This window comes from Salmo trutta, chromosome 8 (assembly GCF_901001165.1).
Source record: "Salmo trutta chromosome 8, fSalTru1.1, whole genome shotgun sequence".
In the NCBI taxonomy this organism is placed as follows: domain Eukaryota; kingdom Metazoa; phylum Chordata; class Actinopteri; order Salmoniformes; family Salmonidae; genus Salmo; species Salmo trutta.
The window spans coordinates 40526585-40544479 of NC_042964.1; the positions used below are offsets into that span (position 1 = coordinate 40526585).

The 17895-nt window shown below is 41.3% G+C and overlaps 1 protein-coding gene across 1 annotated transcript; it reads right to left on the reverse strand.

Annotated features, from left to right (window-relative positions):
* Positions 1 to 96: 96 nt before the first annotated feature.
* LOC115198943 (phenylalanine-4-hydroxylase) lies at positions 97 to 17895 on the reverse strand. Its single transcript, XM_029761380.1, has 13 exons — positions 17607 to 17895; positions 16261 to 16377; positions 10256 to 10439; positions 8121 to 8209; positions 7499 to 7566; positions 6832 to 7028; positions 6599 to 6734; positions 6238 to 6307; positions 4252 to 4308; positions 4047 to 4142; positions 1654 to 1787; positions 1393 to 1508; positions 97 to 970 (listed from the first exon to the last, which is right to left on the reverse strand). Exons 1-13 carry the CDS (start codon positions 17664 to 17666, stop codon positions 927 to 929), a joined length of 1368 nt encoding a protein of 455 aa, XP_029617240.1. The 5' UTR covers positions 17667 to 17895; the 3' UTR covers positions 97 to 926.

The following is a 17895-nucleotide window of genomic DNA, read 5'->3' on the forward strand; positions in this document are numbered from 1 at the left end:
CAAATATGTTCTCACAACCAATTATAGCATCATAATAATAACAATAATAAAACATAATAACAACTATTATTTTGAGATAATTGATATGAAAGAACCTTTTTAACATACATTTATTTGGCAAGTTAATAACACATTTTCCTGCATATTATAGAAACAAATGTGATAGTAAAGAATGGAACAACAGTCGATCATTTGGATTAATCAGAATTCAGGATATAATCAAACACATTATCTAACATGCTGGACATACACATTGCATTTCGTTATTGTGTTATATAGGCCTAGCTATTTATAGCATAATGCAAGGATTTATTTTGGTTATTTGCAATTTAACCACTATAGATAGAATACTGAAGTGCGAATTAGATCGTCTTCAAAGCCTGCGCTAATAGTTTTGGAACGGCACTATTCCAATGTAATCCCTCTCAGATGGTTACAGAAAATGACATCGGTTAACCTATCGGCGGTGTTGGATTTCTAGAACATACTGAAAAAGGTATGATGAAAGAATACTTCTCCTTGTTGGTGTTAACAAAAATCTAACGAAAAACTCAATCACTTTATCGAATAATTCATTTAAAGTTAATACTTGTTTTATGTAACTTCATATTTACAATGAGTGACTAATTTTCGATGTGCATTTTCATTGGCTAGTAGTATGTCCGTGTGATTCATTGAGAGAGTGCTACTCTAATATTGACTACTAAAATTAAAATGTTCTACTTAAAATGACTTGTGTCTGGGTTGCAGCAGGTATTATGAATAATTTATATAAAGATGAAGCAGAATGCAGTAGATGTTATAATGGACAAGCACACAGATTATAAACACAAAGAGTAAAATGGAAATCTACAAGATTGATGAAATGCATTGAGATTCTATCATTGCACACATCAGTATTGAAGGATGTCTCCAAAGTGGTCTCCTTACTCCATCTTCCGCAGGGCATTGCACAAGATCCCAATTTCCCCTAAAATAAAAGCAACATGATAAAATTAGGTAGTTCATCTGTAGAAGATTAAGAAACATTAAATTCCAGTAGGAGTTGGGCATTCATACAGATATTGTATTTAATTAAACTATGTTTTCAATTTGTAAAAGGCAAGACAAAAATAAATCTATAGCTCAGATGGTAGAGCATGGTGCTTGCAATGTCAGAGTACTGGGTTAGATTCCGAGGACCACCCTTATGTAAAATGTATGCCTGCATGAATTTAAGCCGCTTTGGATAAAAGTGTATGCTAAATAGCATATATTACATACAGTGTATATAAATTACAATTGGTAGAAAATCTAATTTGAATCCATTTCTAATAGTACTTGATGTTGGTATTTGCATAAGGGGTTATTGAGAAGTTAGTTTTATGAGGACTCTATAGAAATGTCACACACCACTGATGTTGTCAGCCAGGTTTCTCAGCTGCTGGGTGTTATCCAAGACTTCAATGCTTTGGGTGTATGCATTGTAGCGCACTGAGAAAGGCCTGGGGATGGTGTCGGCAAATTTCCTGTATAAAGAGTCATAACATAGGACTATCAATTGAAAATGTGAACGTAATATATTACGATATAAAGATCCAGAGGTCCAAAGCAAATGCAGTGAATGAATGTGACATAATAAATGTTTAATATTGTACAGATGTTAAATATTACCTGACTCTCTCTTTGGCGTCATCAAAGCTCTCTGCAACAAAGTAAACGGGTTGGAACTCAGTGATTGGGTACTTCTGGAGGCTGGTCTTTGCAGGGTCAAATGGTTGAATCTTGGGCTTGTCTGTCAAACAGTACTGTAAAACAATTCAAAACAGTCAAATGTTATTCCAGAGTTGGACTCCAACTCTAATCCCCATTTACGGGAGATGCACCACTGTCATGAATCAATCTACAATGAGCAGAATCCAGGTTACATGTCCTCATTTGGTGTTTTGAGGTCACGGACCACTAGCAGTGTGCAATTCCTCAATGACACTCTGTGCGCCTCGGTAGCAGTAAACAGGAAGTGCAGTGTGAATGGCGTCCTGCTGTGATATGACTCAGTTAACTGCTCATCCTCTGATGACAACGTCTGATGTAACTGGTGACTTAACTTTTTAGGGTATAGGGGGCAGTATTTTCGATTTCGGATGAAAAGCGTGCCCAGAGTAAACTGCCTAATACTCGGGCCCAGAGTCAAATATTTGCATATTATTAGTAGATTTGGATAGAAAACACTGAAGTTTCTAAAAATGTTTGAATGATGTCTGTGAGTGTAACAGAACTCATATGGCAGGCAAAAACCTGAGAAATATCCAACCAGGAAGTGGGAAATCTGAGAATTGTAGTTCTTCTTTTGAATCCCTATCGAAACTACAGTGTCTGTGGGGTCACGTTGCACTTCCATTGGCTGTCAACAGCCTTTAGAAACTTGTTTCCTCCTTCCCCTGTTACTGGGCAGAGAATAGTTGCTCAGTCAATGAGTGGACTGCCAATGGACAAAGGGCTTGGGTATGCGCGAGCCCGCGAGTGCGCCATTCCTTCTTTTTCTCCTGGAATGAATACGCTATTGTCCGGTTGGAATATTATCAACGTTTTATGTTAAAAATACCCTAAGGATTGATTGTAAACAACGTTTGACATGTTTCTACGACCGGTAATGGAACATTTTGACTTTTCGTGTCCTGATTTACGCTCACGCGTTATGCCTTTGGATAGTGATCTGTACGCACGAACAAAACTGAGGTATTTGGACATAAATATGGAGTATTTCGATCAAAACTAACATTTCTTGTTGAAGTAGGAGTCCTCGGAGTGCATTCTGACGAAGATCAGCAAAGGTAAGAGAATATTTATAATACTAATTCTGAGTTTAGTTGACCCCAGAACTTGGCGGGTATCTGTATAGCTTGCTTTGACGGCTGAGGTCTGTACTCAGAATATTGAAAAATGTGCTTTCTCCGTAAAGTTATTTTAAAATCTGACACAGCAGTTGCATTGAGTAGTATATCTATAATTCTTTCAATAACTGTTGTAAATTTTATCAACATTTATGATGAGTATTTTTGTAAATTTATGTGCACATTCACTGGAAGTTTTGGTGGGAATACATTTTCTGAACATCATTTGCCAATGTAAAATGTTGTTTTTGGATATAAATATTAACTTTATCGAGCAAAACATACATGTATTGTATAACATGACGTCCTATGAGTGCCATCTGATGAAGATCATCAAAGGTTAGTGAATAGTTTAGCTGTACTTTTGGTTTTTGTGATGCATGTCCTTGCTTGGAAAATGGCTGTGTGGTTTTTCTTGTGAAGTTTATGTCCTAACATAATCAAATTTTATGCTTTCGCCGTAAAGCCTTTTTGAAATCGGACATTGTGGTTAGATTAACGAGAGTCTTATCTTTAAAATGGTGTAAAATAGTTGATTCTTTCAGAAAATGAAATTATGAGATTTTTGCTGTTTTGTATTTCGCGCCATGCTATTTCACTGGCTGTTGAATAGTGTGTCTAGCGTCCCACCTAGCCCAGAGAGGTTATTAAGATATGAATTCTGTCTCTGCCCCCTACTTCTCCAGTGAACCACTAACCCACTCCTCACCAGTTTCCCCCAGTGACACATTTCGCCTGAGCCCTGGGTGGACCACTAACAAACTGATTGACAGCTGTATCGCATTACTGGAAACCAAGATTGGTATCAGGGCAGGTCTGACGGTTTTGACTAGTAGAAGTTACTTTTCGTAGCATGTTTTGGAGAACTTACCTGTCAGGTTTGGAGAAGTAGGTTAAAATTAGGGTCAGCTAAAATGCTAAAACTGTCCCCGACATGACTCGAACATATCTAGCTACAACCAGGTCTGCCCTGAGAACAGTCTTCGTTTCCACTAATGCGATGCTGCTGACTGACAGACCACTGGGCTACCTCATAGGGATTTGTCTATATTAGAACTGCAGGAAGGAGTCCTGTGCACGTGGGCATAAAAACAGGTCATGAAAGACACTCTCGCAAAAATGACTATTTCTCATTGTAAGTTGCTCTGGAAGGCGTAAATGCAATGTAAATACCTGCAGCTCTCCAAATGATGAGAGAAGGCCAGCTCCATAGGCCTTGATCTCAGAGCCCTGCTTGCAGAGGCCAAACTCCACTGTGAACCAATAGACCTGTGGACAGACAGACACAAGGCCTCATCACATATTCAATATTGTTTTGCCTTCCTCTGGTATCAGGAGTCGGCTGTAGTTGATGTTGTGAGACGTCTGAGATACTTACAGTAGCAAGCCTCTCAATGTACTCATCGGGGGCACCCAGGGAAGCCAGACCGATTTCCTGTTCAGAATAGCGTCAAATAAATCCTGTTATTGTCTATACAGTTGAAGTCGGAAGTTTACATACACCTTAGCCAAATACATTTTAAACTCAGTTTTTCACAATTCCTGACATTTAATTCTAGTAAAAATTTCCTGTCTTAGGTCAGTTAGGATCACCACTTTATTTTAAGAATGTGAAATGTCAGAATAATAGTGGAGAGAATGATTTATTTCAGCTTTTATTTCTTTCATCACATTCCCAGTGGGTCAGAAGATTACATACACTCAAATAGTATTTGGTAGCATTGCCTTTAAATTGTTTAACTTTGGTCAAATGTTTCGGGTAGCCTTCCACAAGCTTCCCACAATAAGTTGGGTGAATTTTGGCCCATTCCTCCTGACAGAGCTGGTGTAACTGAGTCAGGTTTCTAGGCCTCCTTGCTCACACACGCTTTATCAGTTCTGCCCACAAATTTTCTATAGGATTGAGGTCAGGGCTTTGTGATGGCCACTCCAATACCTTGACTTTGTTGTCCTTAAGCCATTTTGCCACAACTTTGGAAGTATGCTTGGGGTCATTGTCCATTTGGAAGACCCATTTGCAACCAAGCTTTCACTTCCTGACTGATGTCTTGAGATGTTACTTCCATATATCCACATAATTTTCCTGCCTCATGATGCCATCTATTTTGTGAAGTGCACCAGTCCCTCCTGCAGCAAAGCACCCCCACAACATGATGCTGCCCCCCCCCCCCCCGTGCTTCACGGTTGGGATGGTGTTCTTCGGCTTGCAAGCCTCCCCCTTTTTCCTCCAAACATAACGATGGTCATTATGGCCAAACAGTTCCATTTTTGTTTCATCAGACCAGAGGCCATTACTCCAAAAAGTACTATCTTTTTCCCAATGTGCAGCTGCAAACCGTAGTCTGGCTTTTTTATGGCGGTTTTGGAGCAGTGGCTTCTTCCTTGCTGAGCAGCCTTTCAGGTTATGTCGATATAGGACTCGTTTTACTGTGGATATAGATACTTTTGTACCTGTTTCCTCCAGCATCTTCACAAGGTCCTTTGCTGTTGTTCTGGGATTGATTCGCACTTTTCGCACCAAAGTACGTTCATCTCTAGGAGACAGAACGTGTCTCCTTCCTGGGCGGTATGACGGCTGCGTGGTCCCATTGTGTTTATACTTGCGTACTATTGTTTGTACAGATGAACGTGGTACCTTCAGGCATTTGGAAATTGTTCCCAACGATGAACCAGACTTGTGGAGGTCTACCTTTTTTTCTGAGGTCTTGGCTGATTTCTTTTGATTTTCCCATGATGTCAAGTAAAGAGGCACTGAGTTTGAAGGTAGGCCTTGAAATCCATCCACAGGTACCCCTCCAATTGACTCAAATTATGTCAATAAGCCTACCAGAAGCTTCTAAAGCCATGACATCATTTTCTGGAATTTTCCAAGCTGTGTAAAGGCACAGTCATCTTGGTGTATGTAAACTTCTGACCCACTGGCATTGTGATGCAGTGAAATAATCTGTCTGTAAACAATTGTTGGAAAAATTACTTGTTATGCACGAAGTAGATGTCCTAACCGACTTGCCAAAACTATAGTTTGTTTACAAGACATTTGTGGAGTGGTTGAAAAATTAGTTTTAATGACTCCAACCTAAGTGTATGTAAACTTCCGACTTCAACTGTATCTGCTTCAGGATATTGTGCTGTAACACAGATGAAAGCGTTCTACAGGAGCAAAACCAATATTAGAGAAGGACTGACACATGCAGTACAGTTGCATGGCATTCTCCTCAATCCTCCTCAACATTATGACTAGCATGACTGTGTTTGAAGCTGATCTTTAAAGTGGTACCCTTTTTCACGCCAACAATGGATAGTTCTCTGACGTTATGATACCAGCAGGGGTTAAAGAAGGTTAATGTCCTCTTGTGTTCTTTACCTGTGAGAATTGGGCAAAGGTGGGGTCAGCAAACAGAGGAACATGGCCCAGGAGTTCATGGCAGATATCCCTGTGGAGAGATAGATGTAAGTCAATGACTGTAGAACATATTCAACTATGTACAACTGGTCCCAAGGTGGGATGTGACACTTATATAAAGGCACGGACACACCAGTGGCGTTTGCCGGCCGAAAGTACTTAACAGGGGGGCGGCTGTAATTTGCAAACAGTGTACCAACCCATTCTATATGTGTGGAAATGGGCGAAAATGACGGAAATCGGACGGTCCCTAAAACATACCATGGCAATGTTAGGTTTTTGACGTTTTTTTTCTCCTTAAAATGATGAGGGTGACACTCACGGCTCAGGTGTGTACATGGGCTTGGATTGGTGACGGATGTACTGTGTAGAGTGGAAGACTCGGAAGGCCAGACCAGCCAGGAAATCCCGAGAGGAGAGCAGGCCAGCCACTGGGCGCAGCCGAAAACCTGTGCACGCTAAAACAGAGAGGAGGGGAGGGTATCATGTCGGTGTATGTGGGACGCTGATAGAAGCATAGGAAGTGGGGCACTTAGGCACGATCTGTTGTCTTACACTGCAGGTAGCGTGAGATGTCCTCCAGCTGGGGGATGTTGTCCTGCCTGTAGCCGCAGTACTGCTCCAGCAGGGGGAACACACGGTTGTGCTCGCGGCAGGCGTGCGTGGGGTACAGAGTCTTCAGCTCATTGAACACTGTGCTCCATGTGGCCTTCTCCTCCGCTGTGTACTCCACCTTGGGAATGACCTGGCCACTGAAACAGAGAGACACACTGTTGTTAACACACACTTGTGTATAATATGTTCTTCTATACACAGACACACAGTCCTTATTTGGTGAGGGAGGATGGATGGATGGGGCGGGGGGGGGATCAGTGAGTGGATTCACTTCATTATTCTACCAAGGTCCCACTGCTATGTAAATGTGAGCTTCCTGTGAGGGTGTTTTCATTGGGGCTGGCGCTCTTTGTAGTTCCTGGGAATAATGAAGTCTCAATTATGCGAACAAAGCTAGAGGCTTCAAATCCACCACTGCCCCCTCTGTAATTTGTCCCCTTTTGTTTGTGGTCATTTTCAATAAAAGGCAAAGCGGGGACTGAAATGAGGCTGGAGGAGAGGGACATAGATCACTTCTAGTAGGTTCTAGAAGCTCTCTTCACCTCTGCTGTTGTGTAAAAGAGAGGGACCCAAGAGAAAAAGTATTTTAGTCTGGATGGATATTTACTATCTGTAGTTGTAGGCAATGTCGGCAAACTCCTTCCTCCTGGTTCTGTACACTGGGTCTGTGAAGCCCTGGAGTGAAAGACAGAAGTAATCAATGTTAGACCTTATTTATGATCACTGCCTGGCCTTGTATATAGTGTGTAAATCCTCAGCTAGGACTACTTGGACTCTTTGACAGCATCATACTCTCCCACTCTGCTCAGAGCCCTGGCTGGAAACACATATTCAAATGAGGCCTTTGTAGAATGTATGCTGCTCATGAGGAATACATTTCACTTTAAAGGCGGTGGCAAAAGGGAGCAATTATCTATAATTATAGGGGCTCAATTAAAGCAATGACATCAATTTGGGGCCCTAGAGAGTTTCCATTAGAATAGATAGCAGAGTGGGGACTGTCATCACGATTTGAGTCTTTCATAAAACACACGTGTGGGTGCACATGCATACACACATGTACATACGTATGTACACACACGCTTCGTATAACAACAGGTGTGGACTAACAGTGAAATGTTAACTTACGGGCCCTTCCCAACAATGCAGACACACATACAATACAAAGCAGACACCCAGTACACAGTGTGTAGGATGTAAACAGACAGTAATAAATGGTTGATCCTTACAGGGTGATCAGAATCCAGCTCAGATCCGTAGCTCAGAATCTGGTTGGCAAAGCGATCCAAGTCCTGGATGTCATTGGGGAACCATGGAACTGTAGGACGGGGGAATCTCCTCATTACCAAGCTCAGATGAATGTGACAAACAGATATATTCATGGCCAAAACAGACCAAATAGATATATTCATGGCCAAAACAGACCAAATAGATATATACATGGCCAAAACAGACCAAATAGATATATACATGGCCAAAACAGACCAAATAGATATATACATGGCCAAAACAGACCAAATAGATATATACATGGCCAAAACAGATATTCATGGCCAAGACAGACCAAATAGATATATTCATGGCCAAAACAGACCAAATAGATATATTCATGGCCAAAACAGACCAAATAGATATATACATGGCCCAAACAGACCAAATAGATATATACATGGCCAAAACAGATATTCATGGCCAAGACAGACCAAATAGATATATTCATGGCCAAAACAGACCAAATAGATATATTCATGGCCAAAACAGACCAAATAGATATATACATGGCCAAAACAGACCAAATAGATATATACATGGCCAAAACAGACCAAATAGATATATACATGGCCAAAACAGACCAAATAGATATATTCATGGCCAAAACAGACCAAATAGATATATTCATGGCCAAAACAGACCAAATAGATATATTCATGGCCAAAACAGACCAAATAGATATATTCATGGCCAAAACAGACCAAATAGATATATACATGGCCAAAACAGACCAAATAGATATATACATGGCCAAAACAGACCAAATAGATATATACATGGCCAAAACAGATATTCATGGCCAAGACAGACCAAATAGATATATACATGGCCAAAACAGACCAAATAGATATATTCATGGCCAAAACAGACCCCAAAAAAACAGTCGAAACGGTGGTGCATAACTTCTTGAGATGTAGAAAACTACAATTTAGTAATATTTACAATTGTCTATAGTATATCTGCCTTGTGTTCAATGTCCAATTCCAAAATGTAAATTGATTGAAACAAGTGAAGCCCAAATGAATATTGATGTGGATGGCTTTGTGGGGGTTTTGCCTGCAGGGTGCTTTGTATTGGGATAAAACACTATCCAGTAACCATGTTGACAGTGAACAGAGCACCAGAGGAGGTCACCCATTGGCTCATTTATGACAGTTAGAAGTACGGGACGTCGACCATTAATCTAAATCGAGGCCGTGTGGTCCAGCCTGAGGCTAGGGGAACAATGGGACCCCACCAAACTCCTCTCAAAACAGCCTGTCTCCATCTCAGACCATAAATATCTGTAATATCTTCCAATGACACATTAACCTGTCGCCCTGTCCAGTAGACCATAGGGCTAGGCAGAGTGGGCTTGGTGGTGGCCCTGTCTGTCTGTCCGGGATGAGCGATGACCCTGTTAGAGTCTCCCTCCTCTGGGTCTGTGATAGAGGCAGTCTGTTCTGTGACAGTCGGTGACACTGGGCTCCTCTGTTTTCAGCCAGGCCAGTTGGTGCCCAGTAACTAAACTAATGTCATTGTGGAAACAACTAATAAAGGAGGCTGGATGTGAGGGACAGGCCATCCGTCTCCGCGGCGACGCTCATCACCTCATTAGACAGTCTGGCTGGTGGCCTGCTAAAGCGCCACCCAGAGTTCAGATCATGTGACACACACACACACACACACACACACACACACACACACACACACACACACACACACACACACACACACACACACACACACACACACACACACACACACACACACACACACACACACACACAGGCTTTGTCTACTTCCGCCTTTTCCCTCCTAGACACAAATATATCATCATATAATTATTGTTAAGTACACTTAAAATAATGATTTATTAGTCAGGATTTTAATCAGTCATGGTTTTTAAAACTTTCAGTCATGGTTTGTAATGCATATCTAGATTGATTATTCATTGATAATATCTTTCTATATACATACACACCAGGATTAGAGGGAATTCCATTTCAACTCTAGTCAATTCAAAAAGTAATTCTGTATTCCAATTCCAGAATTTTCCTAATTAAAAAGCGTTTCCGAGAATTGGAATGAACTCCAACCCTGATACACACACCTGTGTCCTTCTGTTTGTTGCGTGACAGCTCGTGCACGTGGCCACTGATCTCCGTGCGCAGGCCGTCGATGACCTCGTCCAGGGAATTGGAGTAGTTGGTGTCCACGCTGATGAAGAACTCAAACTCCTGGTTGTTCAGTCGCGACGGGCGAGACTCGATGTGCATCAGGTTGATGCCCTTCTCCTGTTGAGTCAGAGACAGAGGAGAAGCCATATAGCTCTGTATATCCTGTGTGACAGCTGGTTGGTTCAATCCTGCTATTAGATCTTGTACATCACTTTATTTCTTTGGTTATTTTGTTTTTGTATATTTACTTTAAAAGCATTCTTGTATTATTGACAATAACAGTTAGGTTACATTTTTGAAAAACTACTTTAAAAACCTGTGATTCAACTCATGACGATCTAGCACTGGAAATACTGTATGTGGACCTAGCATACCGCTAGAGGGCGCCAAGTGCACATCCAAACAGTGGTCATTTGACAGGCTTGTGGAGTCGACCATGCCCGTAGGACAGACCAGTACACCACTAAACAATCACCCAGCTAATTAACTGTGGGCTGGATGTTATAGAACCGACTAGAGCCAGGACGTGAGCTGTGGTAGCATTAAAAGGGCTTGCACAACAACATGCAGCATTTTTATCAATGCCAACACATCTTTGAAATCATTCTGTCAACTTTTTGCATTTTCTACAATAGCCACTTAACACCAGAGAATAATTTCCAGATTTTGGTCCTTTTGGATGAGATTTGATGTGTGCATATACATATCTATGCATTTCAATATCAATAGTACTTTTTGGACCATCCTGGGAAACATGCAAATCTATATTGGTTAATTATTTTAAACATTTGGTTTGGTTTTATAGCTGTGGAGAGGGAGTAGAACAATCTCTTACTGCCACAGTCCCATTCCCCCTCACTCTCCTCTCTCTTCCTCTCTCGTCTCCTCTCTCTCTCTCTCTCTCTCTCTCTCTCTCTCTCTCTCTCTCTCTCTCTCTCTCTCTCTCTCTCTCTCTCTCTCTCTCTCTCTCTCTCTCTCTCCATCTCCATCTGGATCCCATTCTCCAGACTGGGGCTCTATGGAGACCATATGGATCTGCTGTTGTTTCAACATCCAACAGCTTTTAGTTACAAAACAACGCTCCACCCCCCTCCCCCATGGCTGGCCAAACATTTCTCTCCATACTTTACATCTGATGTGCCTTTATTGACTCCTTGTGGTGTCAGTGAGTTTGTTTGCCCTGTTTGTTAGGTCTGTCTGTGTATTAGTTCAGGCAGATAGTTTAGTGTTTCCTTTGTTGTTGACAGGAGATCAGTACTGCAGTGTTATTCTAATATTAATCTTACAGGATGCCTGACCTGGTTTATCTGGGGCAAAATATGCCCCCCGGCCAGTTAATGTGGACCCGGGGCCTGTATGGGTCGTTTGGGTAGATTTGTGTACTTTCTAGGGATGTCGCTATGCTCCTGGTGACTTTTGAAGTGGAATGAATGTCTACCACAAGGCCTCGTGTGAGTGACATTAAGCCTTCCCGGGCCCTGGCCGGGCTAAGGCCTCGGTCCGGTCATGACAAGCTTACTGATGCTAGGAATTGACTCCTCACATGACATCCAACCCACATCACATGGGCTGGAGTTTCAGAGGAATAAACAGGGAGTTAGTGAGATGTAGCTGGGGACTGGAACTGCATAGGAGGACTTCTTGACTCCAAATGAATACTGTAAATGTACATGGGTATGAATGATGTTGATTATGCAGCTGGTAATATGGATATATGGAGCCAATGTAAAAGTTTCTTTTGTATTCGGTCCTTCCTACTTGAGCTGTCATTTTCAATTTCTCACATTCAAATTATGATGGTTTCTACTTGGATGCCTTTCGATGTTTCACTCCACATACATGAATAAAGCCATATGGGAAGACTGTATTCCTAAACCATCCATATGATCCTGTCCTCCCACTGATGACTGAGAGGTGCCCAACAGGGGGGGGGGGGGGAATGGGGGATGGGGTGCCAACTGATGTTGCTGAGTACAGTGGAGTGTGGTCAGTCCTGCGGAGAGAGAGGGTAAGGAGGGTATGGATGCTGGAAAGTGATTGGACTAAAACTGGGTCTGATAATGGAGAGGTTTGGGGTTTTACAGGGAGATGGGGGTGGAGTAGGGGGTGGATCTGGGGAATGAGAGCTCATAGGTCCAGAGGAGCTTCTCATGTTTACATTTGGAACACAGCACGTGGAAGATACTTATTGATCTCACACATCTCCACAAACACGCATGAAGATTTTTTGTTTTACTCCATTTTTAATCTGTAGGGGAGAGTGGGGTAAGTTGAACTGTTATTTACATTCAGTGTCACGACATCAAGGGAAATATAGTATTCTTTCTAACAAAGATATCTACATATATTTCAGGATGGTGTGTGTCCCTGGAAATAATCAGAATTCATAACAGTTTTGAAAACAGCTTGCCCCCCCAAAAAGTGGTCTCTTGGCACAACTTACCCTGGATAGGTTGAAAATAGGGACAGGGTGAGTTGAAAATAGGGACAGGGTGAGTTGAAAATAGGGACAGGGTGAGTTGAATGACAGTGTCTTGTGACAGTGGGTGATAGGGATGGAAGGTCAACGTTTAATTCATGGAATGGGGATGTGGTATATTGTATATTTAAATGTATGCCTACTTTCAGATATAGATCTCTCTGTACAAAATCACTAACCCTTCCATTTCTTGACCAGTTGTCTGGGACAGGGATGTTGTTTCCATGTACCAATTCGTTGGCAAGTTCTTTTGAGGCGACTGAGCCCATGAAACTGGTCTGCGAAATTCTTGATATGTTTAGCAAGCTCAGCCTCCATGTCATCAGATAAGACCTCGTGTGCCTCTGCTACTCTCTCGTAGCCTCTCTTTCACACAGATACCTGTTCGTTTTCTTTTTTGTCAATGTACCTCTTCAGTGTCATTCAGTCTATTTTTTTCCATCCATTGTTGCTGATCGAATGGACTTCTTCCCCTCTCTCACTTCCTTTGCTGCTCTCTCAAGAACCTCAAGGGGGCTAGACCCCTGATTGTTTTACATTTGTATACACGGGACAGGATGTCTGCTCTGTAACAATAAAAATGCAATATCTTGAGTTCATATGCATGACCCATTGCAGGCATATTATGCATGAAACGGACAAAATGTAATCGTTTCTATGTCCATTTTCTCAACTTACTCCAAGGCAAACATTTTGTCTATATTAGCCAACATAGCTACAAGGATGAACTTTCAAGCTAGGTTTAGAACCTCATGTGAGGCTTATAGAGACCCCAACTGATGTATAAAACCATCTACTTTGGTTTCGATACAAGCATCATGAAACGTATAACACACTAAATTCATTTATTTTCTCTTTTTTGGACCTAACTTACTTACCACTTTTTCCACATGGTTTCTTCCTTCACAGACTCCATGAAATGATAACCTCTTCCTAAATATTTGGTCAGATGATTAATTGTGTGTATGGTTTCTTAGAAACAAGGGGTGGCTCAACTAACCCTTTGACACAACTTACCCCGCTCTCCCCTACAAGTGAGGCACAAGACAATCCAATTCTGGTTTGACTACTAGGACATCAAACTTTGATAGCACTTCATCGTCGAAGGTTAAACAATGGATGTGCTGCCAAACAGCCCTGACTGCGTGCTACGAAGTACATAGTCACTTAAGTCAACACAAAATGTAAAAAAAATGCACCTTGATACAGGGTCAGCTGTTGCTGGTGGTACAACTCAACATGGTCAAATGAATGGAGTAGCCATAACTGGTGACCATTTTGGAGTCTGATGGGTGTCTTCCAGTCTGTTTTGACTATTTCAAAAACAGAAACCTCAGCCTGCATTGCGGATCAAAGAGCGAAAGATTGTGTACACAGCTGCTCCCGTACATATCTAAGATAAAGATGTCATCACACTAACAGTTACCATAGAGCCATAATTCTACACAGCTTAAAGAATAGGGCTTACATCCCCTCAACTCTAAATTCAGTAATCTACATTAACATCGTTGGCTACTAACACATTGGGCAACCAGCACATTGGACAAAGACGTCAGATCAACAACCACATTTTGGTTAATATTTGATTGAGTTGTCAACAAACTCAAAATATTTCAAATAAACCAAACCTTGAACCCTGGTTGAAAGGTCTCACGTTAAAATGTCACAACAATGTTCAACATGTTTGTGTTATTAAGACAGCTATCCATAATGACGCAATGGTATCATTTTGATTCCGAAATAACAAGGGTACAATGTTGACAAACACTTTTTGCCCAGAGGTAGAGGGAACATACTGCACCAACCTAAAGCCTAGGACTTTAATGCTACATCATGTAAAAACCTTGGGGTAGTCCTCCAACTCCTTCACACCCTGCTGGAAACTCTCCACTAACATTTGGCTAGTTAAATGTTAATGTAAATTCGGCCCCAGGGAAATGTCCATTATTCATATTTCATGGGGGTGCAGTAGTTACCGTACAGTGCATTTACCGGTAGTATCCAATGGTGGAGCATTATTTTCCATTACCGTGGCCTCTGTCGCAGGAGCCTGCATAGAGATTTAACGAACTGGTCTATTTGTATGAGAGAGCCTGTTCCAATCGGACACAGAGCTGTACACATTAAAATACAGCAGGCCCTAAGGTATGATAGAGTCCTACTGGGAGGACCTATGTACTGTATTCAGCCAGAAACAGGTCCTTTACTGAGGCAGGTACCAGGATGCAGGAGGATGGTCAGTAACCTCTAACATCTGGAGCTAACTGGAAACATGCTGTCTTATGAAGCGTGTTTTGTTGTGTACCTTGTAAATTCTTACATGGATGAAGAGAAGGGAAAAGAGGGAACGTCTGGCTAACTCAGTATGAAGCCCTGGCTGTCTCTTTAAATTGGTCCCTTGGACTGACAAATGGCAGCTAGTAAACTTCGGTCTAATCTTCTAGAGCCGCTCTGATTTTTATGGGCATGATCGTTACCTCCCTAAAGTTGCTAGTGATAAATGGTCCCATGTAGCTCATTGGTAGAGCATGGTGCTTGCAACGTCAGGGCTGTGGGTTCGATTCCCACAGGAAACCAATATGAAAACATGTATAAAAATGTATTCCCTCGCTACTGTAAAATGCTCTGGATTAGAGAGAGTGTCTGCTAAATGACTCCAATGTAAAAAATAACTGTCCTCCTGAAGGAGTGACTAAGCAGTTTTCCTGGTCCAGAACACAGCTGTGGAGTTGATTCTCTGAAGATACTGTGGATTAGTCTTTTTCCATCTGTTTTATTCATATTTGGTACGCATGGTATGAAATGGATAAAAACACGTGATCGTTTACTTTGCTTGCTTATAGCCTGTTGTTGTGCTTGTACTGTACAACAGACTCATACCCACCTCTCTTTCTCACCTACAGAAACTATTTCAGCATCTAGCTTTTAAAGTTAAATAAAGGTCAAATAAATAATAATAAAGCTATTTCAGTTTTTACATATTTCATCTTTTACAGCTACTTCAGCGTTTATAGCTTTTACAGCTATTTCAGCTTTTATAGCTTTTACAGCAATTTCAGCTTTTACAACTATTTCAGCTTTTGCAGCTTTTACAGCTATTACTGCTTTCAGCTTTCACAGCTATTTCAGCTATTACTGCTTTCAGCTTTTACAGCTATTACTGATTTCAGTTTTGCAGCTATTTCAGCTTTTACAGCTATTTCAGACAATTCTTGCTTTCAGCTTTCACAGCTATTTCAGCTATTACTGCGTTCAGCTATCACAGCTTTCTTTTTAGCTTTCCAGGTTTTTGACTTCTTATTTGTCCTTGACCCATGACTCATTGGACAAACACATCAGAGCATTTCAGAATAAAGATTAAACATTACTTTGCATGTGTGTGACTACAGTACATTACTGCACATGTAAAATTGTTCGTACTGTGTACATTCATATTCACGGTTATGTTGAGGGGTTTACCTCAAACAGTCTGAGGGCTTTGGCCAGCGCCCCAACCTCCTCCTTCAGGGAGAAGAAGCAGGACAGCACCCCCGCCTTGGCACTGGTCTCTTCCTCCAGGTACATGGAGCCTTTCCTCTGCAACAAGACAAGACTCACAGTAATTTGACTTATGACCCCCAGGGCTGGACCTTAACTAACACTGCACACATTCCAGGGGGCAACCTTCTGTAGCGTGGTGACCCTTAGCATTACCTCAACTACACGGCTATTTCTCTTCCTTTATGCCCTCTCACTCTTTCGCTCTCTGACTAGCCGAACCGCAAACACGTCGCCCACTCCCTAATGACTGAGCCTCCACAATCTGACCCACAAACCTAATTGGAACCCAGGTAGATCAAACAGTTGAACAAATATGCATTATATCATTAGGATTGTGTTAATTTAATCCATGAATGAAAGTATCACTCACAATGAAAAATCATGTTTGGTGTTTGTGTGTGGGCTGTGGTTTTCGAACCCAGGTCATTTTGCATATTCTAAAGGACTTACCTCTTAAAGTGCAAAGCTTTCACACCTTTAACCTTTCCCCTCTGACCTTTGTCGTAATGACCCCTGACACCATCTCATCCAAATCGACTATTTATCTCTACTCGGCACAAATACCTCGACATCCACAATTCCTTGAACTTCGCTGTTTATTGGGTTTCTCTCCCTTTAGAATTTCTACAGTCCATTATTGTGACGAATTAACAAACACTAAACATTTTATCATTACCTCTCAAGCAAAAGCTGATGTTAAACTGTGCACCCCTTTCTAGATCAGATTAAAACATCTATACATATATTTATTACACGCATTCCTGCATGGATTCATAGTCACTGACCTTTTAACATTATTCACAATGACCATGAGATGTTTACAATAGTCTAGTCTGTGTTGCCATTCTGCTGACTAGAATATTCCAGCCACAGTGAACAACATACAGTAGCTGGACAATGAACAACATAGCTGCCATTCTAATAGCCGTTTTCACCAAATGACACTGTGACTTTATACAATAGCACATTTTAAATGGGGTTTGTCCAATGCCAAATATAGCTGTTCTCTTCCCTATCTCGTGACATGGAATTTACTGCACAATAATAATGATATGGCTATATTAAATAAATAGAATCATAAAACCATCAGTTATCATCATTCTAGTATTATAAGCCAATACGTTTATGAATGTATATTACTCATTCAACATTATAACATAAATTGTCATCCCCATTATATTATTAGTGAAAAACAAGTTCATAAATGTGTTATTATACATTGAATATTATTGGTTACAATAGATTTTATGTTTAATATTGCTTACCTCTTTGCCCTTGTCCAGTGTGGCATAGTCCCCGTTATTGGTTTTGTATGCTGCGTCCATCCTCCAGTCTTCTCGTTGCGCAGGTATGAAACTACTGATGCTGAATGTGTGTGCTTTGGTCGAATTTGTTTGAGCAGCTCAAGTTAAACTTCAGCCGTTCATGTTGTCCCAAGTGACACCACTCCCCCTTATGGTTTGTATCCCAGTCACGCGACGATTAGAGGCCTGTGGAGCCATGAAGTTCTGAAAATGCTATATTGGCACATCTGGTTCTTATTGTCTGGTGCTG